The sequence below is a fragment of the Crinia signifera genome, chromosome 11 (assembly GCF_055691185.1).
Source record: "Crinia signifera chromosome 11, ASM5569118v1, whole genome shotgun sequence".
Taxonomy (NCBI): Eukaryota; Metazoa; Chordata; class Amphibia; order Anura; family Myobatrachidae; genus Crinia; species Crinia signifera.
The window spans coordinates 38,626,206-38,649,777 of NC_139227.1; the positions used below are offsets into that span (position 1 = coordinate 38,626,206).

Here is a 23,572-nt window from a genome sequence, read left to right on the forward strand (position 1 = left end):
GTACTGTTCAGGTTGTCTTTACATGTAGGGTAATCGAGTAACCTACTGTATATAATAAAGAAAAGGTATTAACGGTCAGTCAGTACAGTACACAAAGACAGACGATCATAATACAATCGCACAGCAGTGGATGAAAACGCACACAACTAAAAAGCAGGATTAGGAAAACTGGGATTATGCAACACAGACATTGTGGATGTAGGAAAAAAGACAAAATGGAAGGGAGAGAAAAAGGGAAGTTGTGGTGAAAACCATCAGGGGAGGGTAGGGGAAGGAAAGGAAGGGAATGGAAGGGAAAGGAAGTGAATGGAAGGGAAATTAAGGGAATGGTAGGGAAAGGAAAGGAATGGAAGGGAATGTAAGAGAAAGGAAGGGAAGGTAACGGAAAGGAATGAAAGGGAACAGAAAGGAAAGGGAAAGGAAGGCAATGGAAAGGAAGGGAAGGGAAAGGAAGGGATCGAAAGGAAACAGAAAGGAAAGGAAGGGAATGGAAACAAAGGGAAAATAAGGAAATAGAAGAGAAGGGGATGGGAGGGAAGGAAGAGAATGGAATGGAAAGTAAGGGAATGGAAGAGAAGGGGATGAAATGGACGGGAAGGAAAGAAAGGGAAAGGAAGGGAATGGATGAGAAGGTGGTGGAAAGGATGGAAGGGAGGGCAAAGATGTGAAGGGAAACTAACATGAAAGGACAGCCAAGGGCACAATCTTGTTAAAGGATATGGAGGAGTTCTTAAGTATACTGGTCAAGAACTGAATTCCACGCTATGAGCTTGCCAAACAATACTAATAAATTAATTAAGAGGGTGGCGGTCTGTGTGTGTGTGTGGGGGGGGGTCATATCAGCCACAATTTGAAAGCTGGCCTCTGAAAGAATGTGTCGTATTAGTCTACTTCCTGTATTTATGCATGGCTGCAGGGACAAGAAAAGATTTACATTCTACAGGTATTGCAAATATGCCATGAGGATACATAAAAAACCTATAAAGAGCAAGAGGCATATTTATCTCAATCCCATGTGGTTGTGATGCGAAAAATTCACCTACATTCACATAACGATATTTGAAAATGTACACAGGTTATGAGAAAGCGCTGTGCAAATCCTCTCCCTGATGTTTTTGGGTATCTTTGTAAAAAAATATTCTGATAATGTGTCTGCACATCCACCCGCTCCATGCCTCCTCTCTTGCCTCTTTCCATTCTATAACAGAAAAGACTAAAATAAAACCTGCACGCTGCACCCAGGGATTGGTGGTCAGTAAGCGCCTACGCTGTGACCTGGTCAGCTGATCTGTGCAGTAGCCCAGCCGGTATCTAAGCTGACCAGGTCACAAAGATGAAGTTCACCAATCCCTTGGTGCAACGTATACGTTTTAGTTGATTATTCTCTACTATAACTTATTTTCTTTCACCTGTCAGCATGTAGTCCACACTGTTCCTGTGACTTCCTGTCAGCATTCAGAAAGGGCAGAGCAGCATTATTAGGGGAAACGGGACTCCCATTGGGGTTATTTTTTTATATATATAAAATTTGAGCAGATCATATTTGCCAGTACAATAATCCATTCACAGATTTCAATGACACTAAATTAATGTGAAAAGGATGCGAAAACACCAGATCAAATTAATTAGAAAACAATGAATGATAAATATGCCCATAAGGGCCATAAGTAACATGTTTAGCATCAAGGAAAACAATGTATGCAAAAAAGTGCAGAGATTTAGATTTGGGCAGGGCTGTTGAGACAGCCATGGGGCCCAGGTACTAAAAGAGGAATGGCCAAATCCACGACAGGTGACCAAGCCTCCTCTGGGGGGAAAAAAATATGGAAATTTCTAAGCATGGCGATGCAGTGCAAAGAAGGACATTTGTCCCCTCTCGGCAACTGGCCTGGGACCCTCTGACAGACCGGTCCTCTACGTAACCCTGGTAACCCAGGGACGTGTGTGTATTTTTTTGTATTGCTCACAACTCAGAAACAGCCACAATATAAACGTGGCGGACTCAAACCTCCACAGTGCAGTGTACACTAGTACACAAGGGGAAGGCTGATACTACCATATCCGTATCACCGCCACTGCATCGCAGAACAAGAGGACGCAAGGATTCACGTCCATCTCATTATCAGGCCCTCAATGAGTCTGACTATTGCTCCTCAGTGTCAGTAGTGGGCAGGGACGATGATGTCACGCTCTGGGGAACAGGCTATGCCACTCCCAAATGCAACTGGAAGGGCATCACCTGAGGGGGAATAGAGAACGGACGGTGTTTGCTAGGCCCCTCACATCGCTCTACATAAACCACACAAAGCAGGCAGCTGCGGTACCTTACATGTTACAGATAGAACGGGCAAGCACAAGGTTCCATAGGTCAACAGTGTCTATATCAGTGATGGCTAACCTTGACGCTGTTGTTGAACTACACATGCCAGCATGCAGTCAGTTTTACTATTTGGCCAGACTAAAACTGATGCAGGTCATGCTGGGATGTATAGTTCAACAGCATCTGGAGTGTCAAGGTAAGCCATCACTGGTCTAGGTCCACAGTTAAAAGGTCAACCCTATATGGTCGACAGGCACACAAGGTCAACATAGTTAGAAGCTCGACAGGTAAAAGGCAGACAGTGCTTAAGGATGACAGGTATAAAAGGTAGACATGGTCAAAATGCCGACATGACAAAAGGCATCACTGGTGTGGATTATTAGATTGACAGTCAATAGATCGACACATGAAATAGGTCAAAACAGTAGGTCGACATTGACAAAAGTAGACAAAAGCTTCCAATTGTGTGCTTAGAAATAGTTAAACATCCTAAAAACCTAAAGACTTGTGTCAACATTTTGTGTGTGTCGACTATTTTCATGTCGACCTTTTTGACCTTACCCATTGACTACCCTTTACCTGTAGACCTTCTGACCCTGTTATCCTAATGCATGTGGACACAGTCTACCTAGGGTAGCTCTTAGCGCAATAGGTTGGTGTTACCGAAGCAGAAAGTTCTACCGAGTTTTGTGTCAGAATTCTGGAAGATTGTTTTCTCCGCCGCCATCCGCTGCTCAGCAAGACGCTGCCCAAATATCAGGTCAGTCTTTGTCCCTGTGAAACGTTTGGACACGAAGGATTCGGACTTATAAAATATAACACAATAGCGCGCTTGTATCTGGGGCACTGGTTATGGAGGCCGCCTGCGAGTTCTCACTACGTGTAACTGCCATTATCGATCACGGCTTCTCATTTACACTGCGGGAACGCCACAGCCAGCCGGTGCAAGCTTTATTCTACCATTCTCTTTGAACACAATACATGTGATGTGAGGTCTCTGTACCCCTCCGCCCAGATCGCACACCATTGACATAAGCACATCATGCAAAATATTGGACACGGTCTTTGTGTGCTGTATTAATTTAGCATCCTATACAGCAGTGATTTTCAACCTTTTTACCTTGCGGCACACTAAATAAGATTTAAAAATTCCAAAGGCACACCAAGAGATCCCCACAGGGCAAAACACATTGGCCCCCATAGGAAAAAACAAACAAACCTATTGCCCTCCATATAAAAAACAATCACACTGGTCCCCACAGGTAACACAAATAAAATACATTGGCCCTTTAAATGAAAAGAAGAGACCAGTAAATAACAGTTGAACTGGTGGTGGCTATAAACTGGTTTGGACATCTCTAGATCTGGAGTCACACTTGAGAACAGCTCAAGGCACAGTCGTTGAAAAACAGTAGTCTAATTCAAGTGTTGCTCCGTTCAGGTACGCACAGGGCTGGCGCTGACATTACTGTTACGTTGTTCCGTCATTTTGATTGGCTGATAAGTAGTGAATATATAATGCACAATTACATTTAGTGTATTTCTGGGTGAGTCATGTTAGTAATCATAGGCCTGGTAGATCCTCAAAGGACTATGATTGATGGGATATAAATGATTTCTTTGCATTTACATCAAAACAAATAATACGTTTACCGTAGTCCGCGTGGGGGGTCTACAATTAAATCAATCAGTACACACATTTACAGGTGTAACTGGGTGCAGAACACATCCAGAACCCAGGAACCCTCTTCTGTACAAGTGCAGATCATTTATAAAACCAAGGCTCTATGTTCATGCAGGATAAATAAGGGACGTGAAACCTGATCAATAACCACGATGTTATAAAAGAAGAAAACGGTTTCCTAGGAGACCTTTCATAATCCGCGTCCTAGATGAAATATTCTGTTTTATTGCCCTAGATTCAGCCATAATACATCACAGGGAACAAAGGTTCTTCTTCTGCCTGTAGAGACTGATCTGACATTTGTGCAACGCCGCAGAAATGGGAGGAATATTAGTCATGGATTCCAGGGATGATAAACTATATGGAACCCCACAAACAACATCTATATCTATCTATATATATATATATATATATATATATATACTGTATATATGTGTGTATATACACACAAGGGTGGATCAATAAGTACTGTACCTGTGTTAAGAATGAAGAGGAAAATTTTTCACTCATTTTTGTATTTATTTTTCAACATAATCTCCTTTCACGGCAACACACTTTTACCAACATCCCAGTTCTGTAAACCCCTTTAAAAAATATATGATTTGTCAAAATCAGGTAGGCTTCTGTCTCGATGATGACCTCCTCATTTGAGCTGAATTTTTTCCCACAAGCCACGTTTTCAGGTTAGGGAACAGAAAGAAGTCGCAGGGAGCCAAGTCGGGCGAGTACGGTGTATAGAGCAACAATTCCTAGCGCAATTCATGCAATTTGGACGCAACAATTCCGGATGAGGGAGCTGGTGCATTGTCGTGGTGGGAAAAAAAACCTAACCTATGAATCAGTCTGAAATTTGGTATGGCGTTGTTTGAAAGATGGTAGTACACCATAGTGATACCATCTATCCTCAGCAACGCCCCCTGTCTTCAAACAGGTACTTATTGATCCAAATATGGTTAAATACTCCTCACCTCTGTGAGATGAAGTACCACCACTGACCACTAGAAGCCACTCGACGGACCAAATTGTGCTAAAAGATGTCATAATAGAAAGCGAAAGCAATTTTTGCAGGGACACATATCTGTTTCAAACTTGCTGGATATAGAAAGAGAGAGGGAGCTGTGAAGAGGTAGGAACAGATAGGCACTGGGGGTGGGTTGTAGAGTTTGTGTGCAAATAACTGTCACAGATCAAAGTGAAAGTAAAAACTGCCACCACTCAAAGTGAAAGTACATTGCAGATAGGCTTTTAACTAGTTTTGTGTTAGACTAGTAACACTCCCAAATATACTGTACGTGTGTCGTTACCTCCAGTCCCGATCCGACGGCTTCTATCGCAGCCGCCGAGCGAGTCCTGGGCTCCGCACACACCGGGAAAATCATTAGATGGTGAGCAGCTTGCGAATAGATTTGAAGCTACTCGCCGATCCAGCGAGTTTTCCCAAGCCTTGCTAAACGATTCGCTGGTTTGCAGGGGCGGGATTTCAATATGGCTAGGCGGCGTATACTTGTTTGCAGGGCTCTGCAATGTTTGAAGTAACAAGAATGGAAAGTAGTGACTGTTACCAATAGCAACCTTCTGGCCTGGAGAGAGAGGCAAGGATTGACATCGAAGGACAGATCTTATCATGAAGTATAAATAATTGTCACAAGAAGTCCCGTCCTGCAACTGTGATGTCTATCAATGCCAAAATCCCAGTCACTCAGGGGTAGATGTATGAAGCAGTGATAAGGGAGAAAACAGAAGAGGATACCAGCACTGGCTTGTTTCTCAAATGATTCGAATGTGACGGTTTCTTTCAGTTTAAATGTTTTGGTTTTTTTAAATAGCAAACATTTAAACAAACATATAGACAAAAAGACACTTTAAAATGGGGATAATAGTCCTTTAAGACACTGATATACTCCTATATCTAGGATATTTATATGACTGGAAGGGATGTCTCTATATTGAGCAGCAGTAAATTACCAGGTGGCCAATTCCAGAATGGTGGTAAAATAATACCAATTGGTTCTGGTGATTTGTCCGGTAAACCTGGGTGTAGATGAGGAAATAGCTGCAGGTCCAATCCTTATTGATGTGGAGTGAAGGATGACCAGGTAGAGATGGTAAGTCCCGTATCCAGTGAAAGAAAATGTGTAATCCTCAGGAGTATAGTGGTCTTGTGGGGGTATTTAAAGCCTCCACAAGGGAGGAAAAGTGACCCATGGCAATCAATCAGCACTGAAGTAACATCTGTAATTTGCATAATATAGAATTATACAGGGCAGCTGATGGGCTACTTCTCCTCCCTTATTACTGCTTCATACATCTACCCCTCTCGCCGCTATAATACTTCCTGCTTCGCCTCATTAGCGAGGCAAAGCAGGAGGGGAGACCGAAAAGATGTATTAACATCTTGTCCGCCGAAGTGGGGGAGCGCTAACTCCCCCCTCCGTCGATGTCCCCTCCTGGAGATAGCGCATCAGTTTACACCGATGCTGACCGCTCATTCATTCGGCCTGCTATCATTTAGATATCAGTGCCGATATAGACAGGGGCGCACGCTGGCGCCGTCATACAAGGGGGAGAAGCGGTATCAGTGCACATAACGTGCGCTTATCCCCTCCCCCATATTGTCTGATCATATATCTGCCCCTATCTTATTGGGTCAGCCCAGTTCCAGACAAACGTTGTACATACCCTGAGATACCAATTTGCCCCCACCAGGGGGCACTAGTCCCACGAGTTATGTGGTGATGACATAGGCTACTTCATGTTTCGTGACATAACTCATTTCAGGAGTTCTGTACCAGAATTTAGAGCATTTGTTCTAAAGCGACAGGCACACGGTGGCATATTTCCCAATTTCTGTCCTATACACAGAAGGCTGCACGATCTGTTATATCTCATGTTATTTTTACATTTACAGTTAATTTTGTACTAGTTCTGCATCTGTTTCGGGAAAATGTAGATTGTAAGCTCTTTAGTACAGAACTGTGCACATCTTTTGATGGGTGATGCCTCTCTAAGGGGGAAATTTACTAAACTCAACCGCAACGGTCGAGCCACCATACGAATCGCTTCATCCGCGATCGCCCGTATTTTCTGCCAGAGAACTCAGCAAATTTACCTAGCTGCCCAGTTCTCAGGATTTGGATTTTCTGATGGTGAACTCATTCGTATTTGGCTGTCGAGTTTACCGCCAAACAAATATGGCCGAGCCTGAAGTCAGTCCCATCCGTGCGATGCTTCTCTGTGTGAAATGAAGAACATTAAATTAAAAAAATTACGTGGGGTTCCCCCCTCCACCAGAATAACTAACTGGCCCCTGGCTCTTTGAGCCGGTCCTGGTTTCAGAAATAAAGGGGGAAAATGGAATGGGGTCACCTTCTATTTCAAAAACCAGCACAGGGCTCTTGGACTGGTCCTGGTTCCAAAAATACAGGGAACAAAAGGAGTAGGGATCCCCTCAATTAACTTTGCGGTCAGGCTGATTTGCCGGTTCCCATCATAGGGGCCTATGTTAAACTCATAACATGGGCATATATGGTGGGAACCGCCATAGGAGCCCATGTTATTTTCATAATAAACTTCTATGGGTGGCAAACAGCCTATTTGGAGCTCAAACCTGATAGGCTTAGGGGAGTCCCAGTGACTGATGTCAGTGGGATTATCCTTGGTATTGGAGAGGAGATCCATGTGTAAACACACATTGAGATCCTCATTCCGCTGGTACGGGACACTTGTTTTTTATTTTAACCCATGGGATGCCTACTTTGGACCAAAGAGGACATGATCTACACTGGAGTAGATGAGTATTGGATTTTTTCCCCCAAAGGTACCACATGGATTTCTACATGGACAAGGGGACCGATCTACGTGACAAGATAGGTGAGCACCCATTTTGTAGCTGAGGGATGGGGCTTTCCAATGAGCCCAGTCCCGTGTCTCTAGCCCCCTGAGAACCGGAGATACTGCCAGGCAAAGCTGGAACGTTTTCCCTATAGGATAACATGGGACCCGCTAATTCCGACCCCCACCCAGTTCAATGGCTGCCAGTTTCCCCTTTGGCATCACTGAAGCTCGAGGTTGATCTCAGTCGAACCCAAATCGCTGGGCCTTCAATCTGATACCAGGCTGGATCCATATGGGTTAATTGGTTCCGGGGATATTGAGGTTAAACTGTGTTTTTTTTTTTTTTTTTTCTTAAATGTAATTTCATGACTGTTTATGTTCTTTGAGGGCAGATTTCTCTGGAACCAAACAGCCCAGTTTCACGGGACCAAAATCATTCGAAGCCAACTCAAAAGTTCTTCAATATGATACTGGTCTCATGTAAATGGGTCAGTTGGTTCTGAAGATATAGCTGGTTGGTTAAAGGGGGGTAGGGAGAGGAGAGTGGTTGTCTCTCCCCCTCACACCAGAAAATGCAGGGACTAGGCTGGTGTATAAGGGGTCAGCCTGGGAATGTCCCTGCATGATCCTGGGACCATATTCCCGGTTAAATCCCTGCATTTTCTGTTGTGAAAGGGGTATTATTTCAAACAGCCGTGACCTGCAGTGCTCTACATACAGCCAGGCAGCCCCCTGCACTCTCTCCAGCTGTCAATGACTGTCACCTTTGCAGCTTCCGCTCCAATTCTTCTCCCTGCTTTCACCTCACCCCCCCTTTAATCATGTGGTGCTCCCCCGAAGTCACGCACAACAACAGCGCGCAAAATATTTCAAATGTCCACTCGGCTAGAGGGGACACCAGGAGGGGAGTGGGAGCGTGCTCTGCGCTGCGCTCTTCTCCTCTCCCCATAGAAGCAGCTGCACCGCTCTCCATCTCTCCCTGCAGCAGCAACGAAGGCTCATATAAAAATTTACAGTAAGTGGCACTTTTGGGGGCATTGCTTAAGGGACGCTACAAGTGGCGGTATGTGGGAGCATTACGCATAATGTGTGGCTTAATGTGTAAGGGGCATTACGGTGTGCAGCATCATGTGTAAGGGGCATTATGTGTGCAGCATCATGTGTAAGGGACATTATGTGTGCAGCATCATGTGTAATGGGTACTATGGTGCGCGTCATCATGTGTAATGGGTACTATGGTGTGTGGCATCATGTGTAATGGGTACTATGGTGTGCGGCATCATGTGTAATGGGTACTATGGTGTGCGGCATCATGTGTAATGGGTACTATGGTGCCATCAAGCAAGAACCCTAGCAATGAGCACGTAGGTAAGCAGCACTTATGTGGCAAATATGTAATGGGCATTACGGTTTGTTATATAGTATGTAATGGGCATCATGATGTGTGGCACAATGTGTAATGGGCATTATGGTGTGTGGCCTTATGTGTAATTGGCATTACGGCGTGTGGCTTTATGTGTAATGGGTATTATGGAGTTTGCTAAAATGTGTAATGGGCATTACTGTGTATGGTCTAAAGTGTAATACCACACCCCTTTTTGTGATGCCACTCCTCCTTCCCATGAGGACACGCCCCCTTTTTGACCCGCCGCTACGCCACGCAAAGGTCACCCGGCTATTATGTCTAGATCTGGGACCACCCATTACCATAATTCTAGATTCGCCTTTGCCAGCACCCATTGCTCAGGGGTGTCGGGGATAGCACCAGGCTTCAGCCCTGTCCTTGGGTGGCCTGGTTTTTTTGGGGAGGGGGTTCCTCACTTTCCCAGGTACCCCAGGCAGGGAAATGCTTGGTCCGGTAGACCTTATACAAACAATGACCCCGGCTGTGGCATTTCCATGTTGCCTGTTGGAGCTCGGTGCTAATTAAAAAAATATGAGGGACCCCAATTCCCGTATTATTGTAAACAAGACCGGTCTAGGAGCCTGGTGCTGCTTTTTGAAATACAGGATTAACCCAATCTATTTTTCCTGTCTTTCAGAAACCAGGATCGGCTCGTTGGAGGAAGAGGACCTTTTTTTTTTAATGGAACAATAAAAACTCACAGGATCAATGCGCTAAAAAGCAAGTGCTTGACTTCCGGCTAGATGGAACGCACGGCCATGTTGTTTCCGCCCAGATCGTTCCACACCCGGAAATTGGTAACAATTACAGTCAGCTGAATACCTGGTATATAAACCGGTGATGGGGACTGGAATATCACACTTCTGATGAAGGATAACGACTCTGAAACACGTTAAGTGTGACTGTACTTTTGAAACGAGTGACCCTCTTCCGCTCAACTTCAGTCACTGGCCGTGACAGCTCTTGGTTCCGGACCTTGTGCTGAAAATTGAACATCTGAGGACATTGTGACTGCTGTTTTGCCAGGGGGACTCTGAGTTTCATGCTGTTTTATATGTCTACGTCTGTGAATGCAATTTTATAATTAAATGTTTTTTAGTGAAAACGATTTGCACTATTTTCACTTTTTCTCTCCGTATTCTATTCAGTATATGTGGATTTGACGCTGGCCTGACTAAGTTGCCGACATCCATAAAGAAGCAATACCTGACCTATGTATACGGGGAGCGGACGGTGACTTGACACTCTACAAAATTATTGTTACTTATGAGGAATATTACCTTATGGTGACAGTATCATTCTTTTTTTCATCCACACTGGGTGTAACAAATAGTGAAAATATCAGTAGCGCTTAAACACCTATATTTTTTGTTTTTTGCTTCACAGAAAAGCATCACACAGACCTCAGTGACCCGCGCTGTCTTAATCAAATACAAATTGAAATGTTTTCAGATTTCTCATTTGTATTTTGAGCTGAATTTGTGGCTAAATTCACTCATACGAATGATAGTAAATTGGACAATCTGATAGAACTCTATGACTATATGCGACCAAGTTCTATCGATGGTCAAACCAGACAAATTCTTGCAAGCTTGCCATTCGTATAAACGGAAACTCGTTAGAATTTGCCTTTGTAAATTTGCCGACCACCGGGTCCCGACCCCAAATAAGATTGAATCGCCCCGTTCGATCTTAAGGCCCATACACACACGGCGCTACTTTAAGCTAAAAGCAGCTCAGTTTTGTCGTTTCAGCTGCTTTCAGCTCAACAGCCGCCCAGTGTGTACGGGGCAGCGATGAGCAGTGAGTGCTGATGCGTGCTCCGTCGCTCATTACCAGCAGATGAGCGACGGGGTGGACGGCTATCAATAGCGTCCTGCTATGGAAAGTCATCCACCCCTGGGAAGATCGCTAAAATGGCCCAAAAATTTGCTTTTAATCCCATCGATTTTCCCAATCATCGGTCAGCATACAAGCTAGGCAAAATCAACCAGTGTAGGGACCTTTAGTAAATTTCCCTAGAAGTAATTACAATTTTGTATAATGTGCATGCTGTAATCTGCCGGGATTCCTGCTCCGATAGCATCTGATCCTATACATTATACAGTCAGGGGAGAGACAGAGAGAGAGAGAGAGAGAGGTCTGTGTGTCACTTGCAGCTGCTGAATAAGTAATGAGTCAGCAGGTTATGTAGCACACCTCTCAAAGACTGTCAGCTACTGTACATTATCATAATGTCTACTTGCACCTGCCCAGCACTACCTGCAAGTCCTACACTATGGACTACACTACGGCATTCTCAGCATAATTGCCCATTTTCTTTATCTACAAAGATTTGCCATGATGATGCCACACTCTCACTAAACTAGCCTATGCCAGACTGCCCCCATCCTGCTCTCCAGGATGGCGGAAATGCAGGATCAGGCAAACCTGCATGGGCGCACACGCATGGATACGCTGCTGGTGAATTCACACAGGATACTGTATGTTAGGGTGCGGATTAGCTCCAAGACAATGGGCCTGATTCAGGCAATGATCGCAGGGCTGCCAATTCCCAAAGTGGGCGATTATTGATACAGTGCGCATGCGTACGGTTCACAGTATGCATCCGCGAGGCTGCCCTGCGATGAACTATTGCAAATAGTTCTGTTCGCTGGCCGTTCGAAAGGTGATTGACGGGGAGTTGGGGTGTGTGGGTGCAAACGACCGTTTTTTGGGACAGGCAAGAAAAACGCTGGGAGTGTCGGGGAAAATGCAGGCGTGCCAATGCCTGTTAGGGGAGGGTGTGAAATGTCAGTAGCAGACTGGTTAGGACAGTTTTTATCACAGCTGCCAAGTCCTGGGCTACGACGAGTTGTGGCCAATGTAAAAATCAACCACTGGTGAGGCTATTACCATGGGTTTTGGATATTTTTACTCGGGTGCAAAAGGATGTGCAAACGTACACATCCAAATGCACAGCGAGCACATTGATTTCACTGGTGCGGGGCAGAGGCTAAACTGATCGCTGGCCACGTGAATTCAGGTCCAATGTCTAGGTGACGCTCCTAAACCAAAAATATGGTGGAAAAGGTGCACACGAAAGTCTGCAGCGTCATAAATGGTCAGCAGGTGATGGCACAGAGCCCTTATGTTCTAATCAATGCATACATAGGTAAGACACACATTAACATAAGCCTGTGAAGGTACCAATAAACAGGAAACGTTGGGCCTGTCTATCACCACTTGGATTACCCACCTCCATAACCCCAATGCCTCCCTTTGGATAAGGCTGGTCAGTGACATGTACGGTTGCATTTAGTTGGGTGCAATTTGACCATAGAAGCGCAGATAGCAGACAATGAGACAGGCTATAGGAGGACAGACCATAGAAGCAGACAATGAGACAGGCTATAGGAGGACAGGCCATAGAAGCAGACAATGAGACAGGCTATAGGAGGACAGGCCATAGAAGCAGACAATGAGACAGGCTATAGGAGGACAGGCCATAGAAGCAGACAATGAGAAAGGCCTATAGGAGGACAGGCCATAGAAGCAGACAATGAGACAGGCTATAGGAGGACAGGCCATAGAAGCAGACAATGAGACAGGCTATAGGAGGACAGGCCATAGAAGCAGACAATGAGACAGGCTATAGAGGACAGGCCATAGAAGCAGACAATGAGACAGGCTATAGGAGGACAGGCCATAGAAGCAGACAATGAGACAGGCTATAGGAGGACAGGCCATAGAAGCAGACAATGAGACAGGCTATAGGAGGACAGGCCATAGAAGCAGACAATGAGACAGGCTATAGGAGGACAGGCCATAGAAGCAGACAATGAGACAGGCTATAGGAGGACAGGCCATAGAAGCAGACAATGAGACAGGCTATAGGAGGACAGGCCATAGAAGCAGACAATGAGACAGGCTATAGGAGGACAGGCCATAGAAGCAGACAATGAGACAGGCTATAGGAGGACAGACCATAGAAGCAGACAATGAGACAGGCTATAGGAGGACAGGCCATAGAAGCAGACAATGAGACAGGCTATAGGAGGACAGGCCATAGAAGCAGACAATGAGACAGGCTATAGGAGGACAGACCATAGAAGCAGACAATGAGACAGGCTATAGGAGGACAGGCCATAGAAGCAGACCATGAGACAGGCTATAGGAGGATAGGCCATAGAAGCAGACAATGAGACAGGCTATAGGAGGATAGGCCATAGAAGCAGACAATGAGACAGGCTATAGGAGGACAGGCCATAGAAGCAGACAATGAGACAGGCTATAGGAGGACAGGCCATAGAAGCAGACAATGAGACAGGCTATAGGAGGACAGGCCATAGAAGCAGACAATGAGACAGGCTATAGGAGGATAGGCCATAGAAGCAGACAATGAGACAGGCTATAGGAGGATAGGCCATAGAAGCAGACAATGAGACAGGCTATAGGAGGACAGGCCATAGAAGCAGACAATGAGACAGGCTATAGGAGGATAGGCCATAGAAGCAGACAATGAGACAGGCTATAGGAGGACAGGCCATAGAAGCAGACAATGAGACAGGCTATAGGAGGACAGGCCATAGAAGCAGACAATGAGACAGGCTATAGGAGGACAGGCCATAGAAGCAGACAATGAGACAGGCTATAGGAGGACAGACCATAGAAGCAGACAATGAGACAGGCTATAGGAGGACAGACCATAGAAGCAGACAATGAGACAGGCTATAGGAGGACAGGCCATAGAAGCAGACAATGAGACAGGCTATAGGAGGACAGGCCATAGAAGCAGACAATGAGACAGGCTATAGGAGAACAGGCCATAGAAGCAGACCATGAGACAGGCTATAGGAGGACAGGCCATAGAAGCAGACAATGAGACAGGCTATAGGAGGACAGACCATAGAAGCAGACAATGAGACAGGCTATAGGAGGACAGACCATAGAAGCAGACAATGAGACAGGCTATAGGAGAACAGGCCATAGAAGCAGACAATGAGACAGGCTATAGGAGGACAGGCGTGCTATTAAGGAGTACATGGTGACTAAATCAGAAGCACCTACCACTGTGACGGCGTCATTGAGTAACGATTCTCCGAATACTATGATGAACAGCGTCTCATTCACGTGCACCTCCTCAAACACAGCCAACACAGCGACAGGGTCAACCGCCGAAATGAGGCTTCCGAAGAGCAGGAAATCCATCAAACCGGCTTCCACATGCGGATCTAAAACAGTGATAGAGGGTGAGAAGAAGGCTACAGAACATGGTGCATTCAGGTGTAAGGTGTAAGGAATGGTCTAGTGTCAGACTTCTTTTTTTATTATAGATGTGAAGATTTACCCAGTTCTTTCTGCCAAATTAGCGCAAGTTCAGATTTATCCAAACTGTTCTAATTGGCTATCCAAAACATGTGACAGCCGGTAGTCAATAAGAGTCCACTTTGATATCCGAGTAAATCCGTGTAAATTCGAACCTGTGCATCTCTAGTTTCTATGCTGGGGTCCAACCTCGTCTAGACCACAGCACCTCATGCCTTCAATGGGACAGAGCATTGTGTCCCTCCTGGAGAGGGTCATGTTGGGAGGTATGCAGAGTTTGCAGCAGGGAGCCCATCCAGTGTTTTGGGGTACAGTCCATTCCAGCTTTTACCCCGGCCTAACAAATATGCTAGATATATCAAACAGAGGTGACATAGAACAATAATCGATAGGGGTTGCCCAGTTTTGGAAACCCACCATGTCATGACTTGTCCCTCCATACAACAAATGGGGGAGTACTGTACCTTACTCAGTTCCCCTCTCCCTACAGAGCAATGTTATTGAAGAGAAATGGACAAAGTGAGTCTCTCCCACGCGGTAGTGAATTCGGAACTGAGCGATCAGGCCTGAATCACCCCTTATGAGAGGAATAGTCTGTTTCATGCCATTTTTCCATTTTGTATCATTAATGACAGGACATACGTATACATTCATTCATCTTCACCACCAACAGCTACAAAATGATCAACAAAACAGAATATGAAATATTTACCACCCCCCTAACAAACGGCAGCGATCTCATTACACTGAAGAGGCTGTAAATAAATGTGCTGCCCCCGGGTGTGATGGCAGTATAGTGACAGCTCAGTCATCACCCACACAGTCCACGCTCCTTATCACAGGAGATCTTCTACATGCAGAACATTTGAGTATGAACCAATGTAAAGATTCTCCCTGGAAACATGAGGCGGGGGAGCCCTGGGATCAATGAAGCAATAAGCAAGGTTGGTTTATAAACGGATGTGTGCTTTATAATGCTCCTGTGTGTGGGTGGGAGTCCTAGTACTGACAGATCATCAGTGACTGTAGAATATTATAACACTACATACATTTATTACACAATTATCCTTACCCTCTCCCCCTACCCCCCCCCCAACCCGATCCCTAACCTTCCTCCAACCCTGACAATATGTCTAGTGTACGTGAGTCCCTGAAACACTGCCATTTGCTGGCAGCAAGTGAAACTACATCTCTTTTTCCACACATACACAAACAAAATACAGAATGTAGCAGACTGGCTTTCGAAGCTTTTGCTTCAAGCAGGCTTACTAGTATATACAGGGCTATTTTTCAGCAGGCTCCAGCAGGAACTGAGGCCCTTATTCGAGTTCACTCTTTCTGACAAAATATTTCTTAGATGGACAAAACCATGTGCACTGCAGGTGGGGCAGGTGTAAAACCCCACCCAAATCTAATTATCTCTGCACAAGTAACACCTGCCTCACCTGCAGTGCACATGGTTTTGTCCATCTAAAGCCCCGTACACACGGGGGAGATATATTGCTCAGTTTCTCCTTTTCATCAGCGACCAGAGATGGTCGCTGATGAAAAAGGAACTGCCGGGGGGAGCCCGGCAGTGGAAATCAGCTGGTCGCAGGAGCATGTTCCTGCGACCAGCGTAGGGTTACCACCTTTCCCCTTTAATTCCGGACACATATTAATTACACAGGTTCTGTGGCTGGCTGACTTCAAGACTCCATATCACCTGGTTTTAAACTTCCACAGAACCTGTGTAATTAATACGTGTCCGGAATTAAAGGGGAAAGGTGGTAACCCTAGACCAGCGATCACTACAGGGGTAAAAACGGGAGAGCGCACCCGGCGATATATCGCCGGTGCACACTCCCATCGCGGGCAATATGGTCGCTTAGCGACCATATTGCCTGCGATATTACACAAAATCGCCCCCCCTTCAGAAATATTTTGTCAGAAAGAATGAACTAGAATAAGGGCCTCAGTTCCTGCTGGAGCCTGCTGAAAAATAGCCCTGAGTGTATCATACCTCCCAACATGACCCTCTCCAGGAGGGACACAATGCTCTGCTCCTGCACTTCCCTGGTAATGTATGATTGCCATCACCTGTGGTAAAACACCTTTCTCATCAATTACCTAGCTCCCCACAGGTGATGGCAATCATACCTTACCAGGGAAGCCCAGGAGCAGAGCATTGTGTCCCTCCTGGAGAGGGTAATGTTGGGAGGTATGGTATATATGTGTGTGTGTGTGTGCGTGTGTGTATATATATGTGTGTGTGCATATGTATATATGTGTGTATGTGTGCGTGTGTGAAGAAAGATCCGGTCCAGGTTTTAGAGCAGCAGCAGGGAAACTGATGTGATCAGGGTTTGGCTGATTAGCAGCACCTGTGCTCTCCTGGTATCAGTGTTTCCAGGGCAGGAGGTCATTGCTTCTGATGGTGGAATAGTTGCCCAGGTGATAGGCTGCGGTGTGGGCTACGGTAGGGACCACTGGGGCTTTCTGAAAAGTTTGTATATGCTATGACACATGTATGCTGCATTGCTGTAACCATTCTTGCCTATGCTGATTACCTGATACAAAAGACCAAGACATCATCTTATCCAAAGTGATTCCGTGTCACAGTATGTATGTGTATATGTATATGTATATGTGTGTGTATATGTATATGTGTGTGTGTGTGTGTGTGTGTTTGTATGTGTGTGTATATGTTTGCGTTATTGAAGGAAAACTTTGCATAAATATTCAGACTATGTAGCGCATGATTCCCAGGTGTCATCTCAGGTATATTTCCCATGGCCGATTATAGGATAGGGCCAGAAAGGTTACTAATATCATGCTTATTCTATTACAGACATGTGTGTTACTGAAGCAGTATTTAACCCTACAACGACAATTAATCCTATGTACGAACAGACAGTGTGATTTACTGACACTTACCCATGAGCCCCATCAGCTTCACCCCCCATAGGGCAATTCCAGTTGCAAACGAGTTCCAAACGGTGCCCACCACTGCGTACATAAGAATGGCTCCAATGTTGTCGAAGAAGAGGCGGCTGGGCATGAAGTAGCCAGAGTCCAGGACAATCGGCGGCAGCAGGAACAGGAAGAACATACTGGGCTCTAGCTGGAACTCCGCCCTCTGAGCAATGGCCAGAACGATCCCACCGAGGGCCAGGCCAAGGATGATGAGCAGACAGCTCTCCGGGACTACTGAGGTCACCTTCCTGGACAGGTGGAACACTGCAAGGCAGAGTAATGACAGCACGTTAGTGATAAGGCCCTGCACCGGGGATCTGCTATAGAGGTGCACACCTACTGCACAGTATAGGGATAATAGGAGTCACCGAATCTATAGATAGACAAGGGTTTATTTACGAAGATGGGAGTTGCCCATAGAAACCAATCAGAATCTATTTATTTATTTTGCGCCTTCCAGAAGATAATAGATAGAATCTAATTGGTGCTCTGGGCAACATCAATAGAACTCTCATCTTAGTAAATATACCCCACAGTGTCTACTCTGTGGTAGCGGAGAGAGCCACCTAGCCTGAAAATTGGCAGTAATTGTGATCACAGACCGCGAAATGGAGAATTTTTGGCGAAAAACACAATTAAAAGTATTTGCATTTTTTGTCTTGAACATTCCATGACGTCCTTCTAACCCTGTTCTACCATTCTACACCTGTCGGCCTTAAGGTGCGTACACACGGATAGATTTGGCCAACGATTCAATCTCGTTAACAATTTCCTCTGAACCTCCTACAGAAACGATTTGGTGACAAATGATGAACGATTGAGCAAACGATTACACATGAACGATTGATCTTTAACGATGGTGGAGGGAGAGGGAGCCAGTCAATTGCCTTACCAAATCGTTCATCGTGCGTACACATGAAACGATTGGTACACATCGTTAACGATTGATCACTGATCTTTCTGCATGCAGGAAAGATCAGCGACCTCTACCAACGACCGTCGGGTACACGCATCGTCCGATATATCGTTCATACACACAGAACGATTTGAGCGATTGGTCGTTTCAATCGGTCGGGAACGCCCAGATCTTTTGCCAAATCTATCCGTGTGTACGCCCCTATAGACACAGACGACTTTTTCACTGTCGACCGCATGGGGATGACCTATGGACATGTGTAGATCAGTGGTTCCCAGAGCCCAGTGTCAGCATTTCTCTTCTCGGCTCCCCATAGGATAAAAGTATTCTTAATTGATACATTTTTTTGGGGAAAAATATCACGTTTAGCAAACTGGGTTTATATGTCATTCATAGGGTCAGATATGTGCTTTACAGAGCTTCAGGGGGAAATTTACTAAGAATACGAATACAACGCAGTCATATTCATATTCTTAATATGAATGAATACGAAGGCCAGCGGCCATATTCTTGCCAAAATATGATTCGTAAATAGGGCAGATTTACTAACCTGCCGTATTTACGGTTTCGTATTTAGCTGATGCAGGATTTGTATTCTGCCTGATTCATATTCGTATTAAGCTGCCGTATATACGGCCAAATACGAGTCAGCAGCCTGCACGGATCAGGCAGATCTGCAGGCTGCAGTGTAAAAAAAAAATTATCATTAAAAAAAATGGCGTGGGGTCCCCCCCCTATGGCCATAACCAGCCTCAGGCTCAAAGAGCTGGTCCTGGTTTAAAAAAAAAAACAGGGAACAAAACAATTAGGGGTCCCATGGATTTTTTTAAACCAGCACCAGGCTCAAGGGCCTGTCCTGGTTCCCAAAATTCGGGGGACAAAACAAGTTTACTTTCTGCCCCCCCGAATAGCGCTATTGGCCGCCTATCGACTCCTGATTGGCTGCTAGGCTTCTGCCAAATACGACTGGAAAATGAGATGTATTTTCCAGCCATATCTGACCGGCAATTAGCAGCCGTAACCCTCTAATTAGCGGCTGTATTTTGCCTATGGCCACTTAGTAAATTATTCATAAGATGGCGTATACATTCGTATTCGTCGATAAGAATACTAATGTGCCATGAATACGAATTACGTATTTTCGGCATAGTAAATGTGGAGAATATGTATAGGCAGTCGTATTTGCATACAACTGCCTACGACTAAGCCTAAAATAGGGGTATTTGCGTTAGTTAATTTCTCCCTCTGACTGTCCATATGATTGGCAGCTACCAGTACCGGTTTTGACTCCCACTTGACCATAAATAATTTGATTTTGGACCACCAACCTAAGGCACCTCTGCAAGAGCCTCGCAGTGTCCTAGGGATGATGCCACATTACAGGGCCTCCGCTCATAGTGTGCCAAACTATAGTGCCTTCACTTCATACTGTGCCACATTACAGTGCCCCAGTTCTTATTATGCCACACTATAGTGGATTCATATATAGTATCAAATTACAGTTCATTAGTTCATATTATGTAACATTATAATGCCCTCCAGTTAATTTTATACCACATTACAATGAGAGGGTCCAGTGGCTCATCTAGCTCTATTGCGAGCCCCAAGGCAAAAGTTTGCAAGGGCCCCTACATACCTCCCAATGACAGGGAAGGTGGCCTCTCTCAGCTCTGGGCCACATAGTAGCTGCATTCCCTGCACCTATGGTAGCTACACCCTGTATATAACACATGTAACTGTGGCAGGGAATGTGGCCCATCTCAGCCCTGACCCCATAGCAGCTGCACCCCCTGCACCTATGGTAGCCACACCCCTGTATATAACACGTTACTGTGACAGGGAAGGTGGCCCCTCTCAGCCCTGGGCCCATAGCAGCTGCACCCCCTGCACCTATGGTAGCCACACCCCTGTATATAACAAATGTTACTGTGACAGGGAAGGTGGCCCTGGGCCCATAGCAGCTGCATTCCCTGCACCTATGGTAGCTACACCCTGTATATAACACATGTAACTGTGGCAGGGAATGTGGCCCATCTCAGCCCTGGGCCCATAGCAGCTGCATCCGCACACCTATGGTAGCTACACCCTGTATATAACACATGTAACTGTGACAAGGAAGGTTGCCCCTCTCAGCCCTGGGCCCCTTAGAGGCTGCACTCCCTGCACCTATGGTAGCTACACCCTGTATATAACACATGTAACTGTGACAAGGAAGGTGGCCCCTCTCAGCCCTGGGCTCCTTAGCGGCTGCACTCCATGCACCTATGGTAGCTACAACCCTGTATATAACACATGTAACTGTGACAGGGAAGGTGGGCCCTTTAGCTCTGGGCCCCTTAGCGGCTGCATTCCATGCACCTATGGTAGTTACACACTTGGCTGCCTCACTGCACTGCACTGAGGGGGAACTGGGTGGAACTGCGTTCCACCACCTTTAATGGTAGGGGGAACTGAGTTCCACCTCCACCACAGTCCTGAACAGTAATTCCAACAGAAAAGCTTGTCCCAGCGGCTTCTTCTTCTGGCACGGCATATGTGATGTAAAGTGAAGATGAACAACTGTGGACATTATGTGTATAAGGGGCATTGATTTATGACAATATAAATCAAGGGCACTACATGCCGTGTAATGTGTATACAATTGTGCTACAGTGTGTTGTGAGCCATTATCCCTTTATGGAAGGTAGGGCACAAATTCCCTGGCACTGGTCTAGGCTCTGCCTAATTGGGGGGGCGGGGGGGAGGAGGTGTTAGGGGAATGGGGTTCCGCCCAGGGCCGTCTTTTCGTATGGGCTTAATGGGCACTTGCCCAGGGGCCCCAGGTGTATAAGGACCCTATGCTGATAGCTGAGGATCCCCTTTGTCCAGGGATACCAGAATTTTGAAAATCGGCCCTGGGGAACTGGAGATATCCAACTTCAAAGCAGCAGTCCACATCCGACCTGTTAATTACAGTTCCCAGTCAGATTTCTCAGGTTCTCTCTAACGTAGAGTTTTTCTGAGAGTATATTTCAAAAGCTGGGACTCTCCCCTTTCTGACGACACTAGGGGCTTGTCTCTAGCATGCCCATAACCAGAGATATCAGCCTTCGAGCAGCCGGTCCCTGCTCCAGCTCCAAACGTCTGGTGTACAGTTTTATATTTTTGTCAATGGATTGCTCTGGCTCCTGGTCTCTGATCGCCAAGTTCCCAGCACATCCTGAAAGTTGGGACTCTAGGTTTTTATACTATTGAAGGCTAAGAAATCTATTTCCAGATAATGGTGATATCTGCAGTCAAACAAGCTGTACTTCCACCGGAAAATTTACGAATATTAAGCCCACTCCATTATCCAACATTCCCCTGTGTATAAAACACCCCCTACCTCACTGGAAGTTATTTACAAGGGACCCTTCATTCAGCTCAGTGCCCCCTTCCACACGTTAGTGTTCACCCTCCCATCACCTGTGCAGTAAAGGAGTAATTAGCAGAAGTTACTGCTCCAGGTCCTACATGTTGAGTGGAAGATAGAGCACCTCCTGCCACCCGTGGGACATGCTGATAGCACCCCCCACCCCTAGGAAGGGAGAATGGGTAAGGGCCCCAGTGCATTGCTTTGCCCAGGGTCCCACACTGCTGTTAAGACGGCCCTGGTTCCGCCACCTCTCCATGACCACTTTAAGCCCTGGACAGGAGCACTTTAAATGGCAGCTATAATCTCTTTCTGTGGAACAGAGATAAAAAATATACAAATTTAAAACAAATTAAAAAAAGTTAAAAAGAAACATATATACCGATCATACCCTGGAAATTAATTTGCCATCATGATAAGTAATTACTAAGTGTGGCTTTCCTAAGCTGACATGTTCCCTACAACCAGCCAGCGAGTTAATTACACCTTCCTAAAATAAGAATTGGTTTCCCTAGTTACCAGAGACACTTTAAATCCAAGGATAAAAGAGCAGAGAATGTTTTTACTAGAGAAAAAAAGGCCCCTCCTAGTATGGAAGACGATACACTAAGCATATATCCCGCCGCAAGCCGTAATCAGCAAATCAGCTTACAAGAACCTAGTTTATTGGTGAGATGTATCAAGCCTTGGAAAGGAAAGGTATCAAACCTTGGAAAGAAAGTGAAGACGTTGCCCGAATCAGCCAGTCAGCTTCTAACTCTCATTTATCTAACACAGTCTACAAAATGAAAGAAGCTGATTGGTTGTTATGCACAACTTCTTAATTTTATCTCTCACAAACGTTTTATACAACTCCCCCGATGTGTGTGGTGTCCTAGGACAAATCACTCTAGTAGAGCATCTGTGATATCACTGGTGCCTAGCGACCAGATAAGCTCATGCACATCAGTTCAGCCCACAAAATGGCTACCACAGGGACATCACTAGTCTGTACCTCACAAAATTGATCTACCCCCAGCACCCTCCCATTAAAAAAAAGATCTTTGAACTACTTTTTGCACGGGTGACACTCACTCACCATGCCAACCAGCAGTCGGCATTTAGGCTGGTTCCTAATGTAAGGTGCCTTTTCCAGTATTGGTTTAGCCCACAAAATGGTGGCCTCTACTGAGCATTGATAATGGGGACAAAAATAAATATATATTGTGTTCTGCAAGGAAACTCCGTCCAAGTACAATTTGCGGCTTTTAATAATTGCAGTGGTCTCTACGGGGCCACCATTACATATCCAACATGAGTTAATGCATTCAGCTATAGCAAATTTACAGTTTAATAAAGATCAATGACTCAGACTCCGGGGAGCACTCATGCAGATGAGCAGGCACTTACTAAGCGCATCACGGTTCTGTGTACAGGATGAGCCAAAATCTTCTGTCTCTATGCTGTATGTCATGTTCTAACCTAGATAGAAGTCTTATACACCTAATCTTCCCTGACGTGTGGCGTGTGGACCCCCCCCCCCCCACCCATATAGTTATGCAACCCCATCACAGCATCGCATGGTCTGCACTAGCTGGGCGCAGCACTATATATCACATCTAAATAAGCTTTCAGAGTCCTCGTGCACTGCATGATTTCCCCAAGCAGGTGATGCTGAGGTCTGCAAGATTCATAGACCTAGAAGTTCAGTCAGAGAGGGAGCAGAGAGGGGGACTGCAGGAACAGACAGACTGGCAGAACTTGCATCTAGAGAACAGATG

General features: G+C 45.6%; 1 protein-coding gene across 1 annotated transcript in view; it reads right to left on the reverse strand.

The window, feature by feature from the left end:
- Positions 1 to 23,572, reverse strand: part of SLC9A5 (solute carrier family 9 member A5) — a 97,321-nt gene that overhangs the window by 62,354 nt on the left and 11,395 nt on the right. The window contains exons 2-3 of the mRNA XM_083164768.1: positions 17,467 to 17,769; positions 14,293 to 14,456 (exon numbers count right to left, since the gene is read on the reverse strand). Coding sequence (XP_083020894.1) covers positions 14,293 to 14,456; positions 17,467 to 17,769 — 467 coding nt within the window. The remainder of the gene's footprint in view (positions 1 to 14,292; positions 14,457 to 17,466; positions 17,770 to 23,572) is intronic.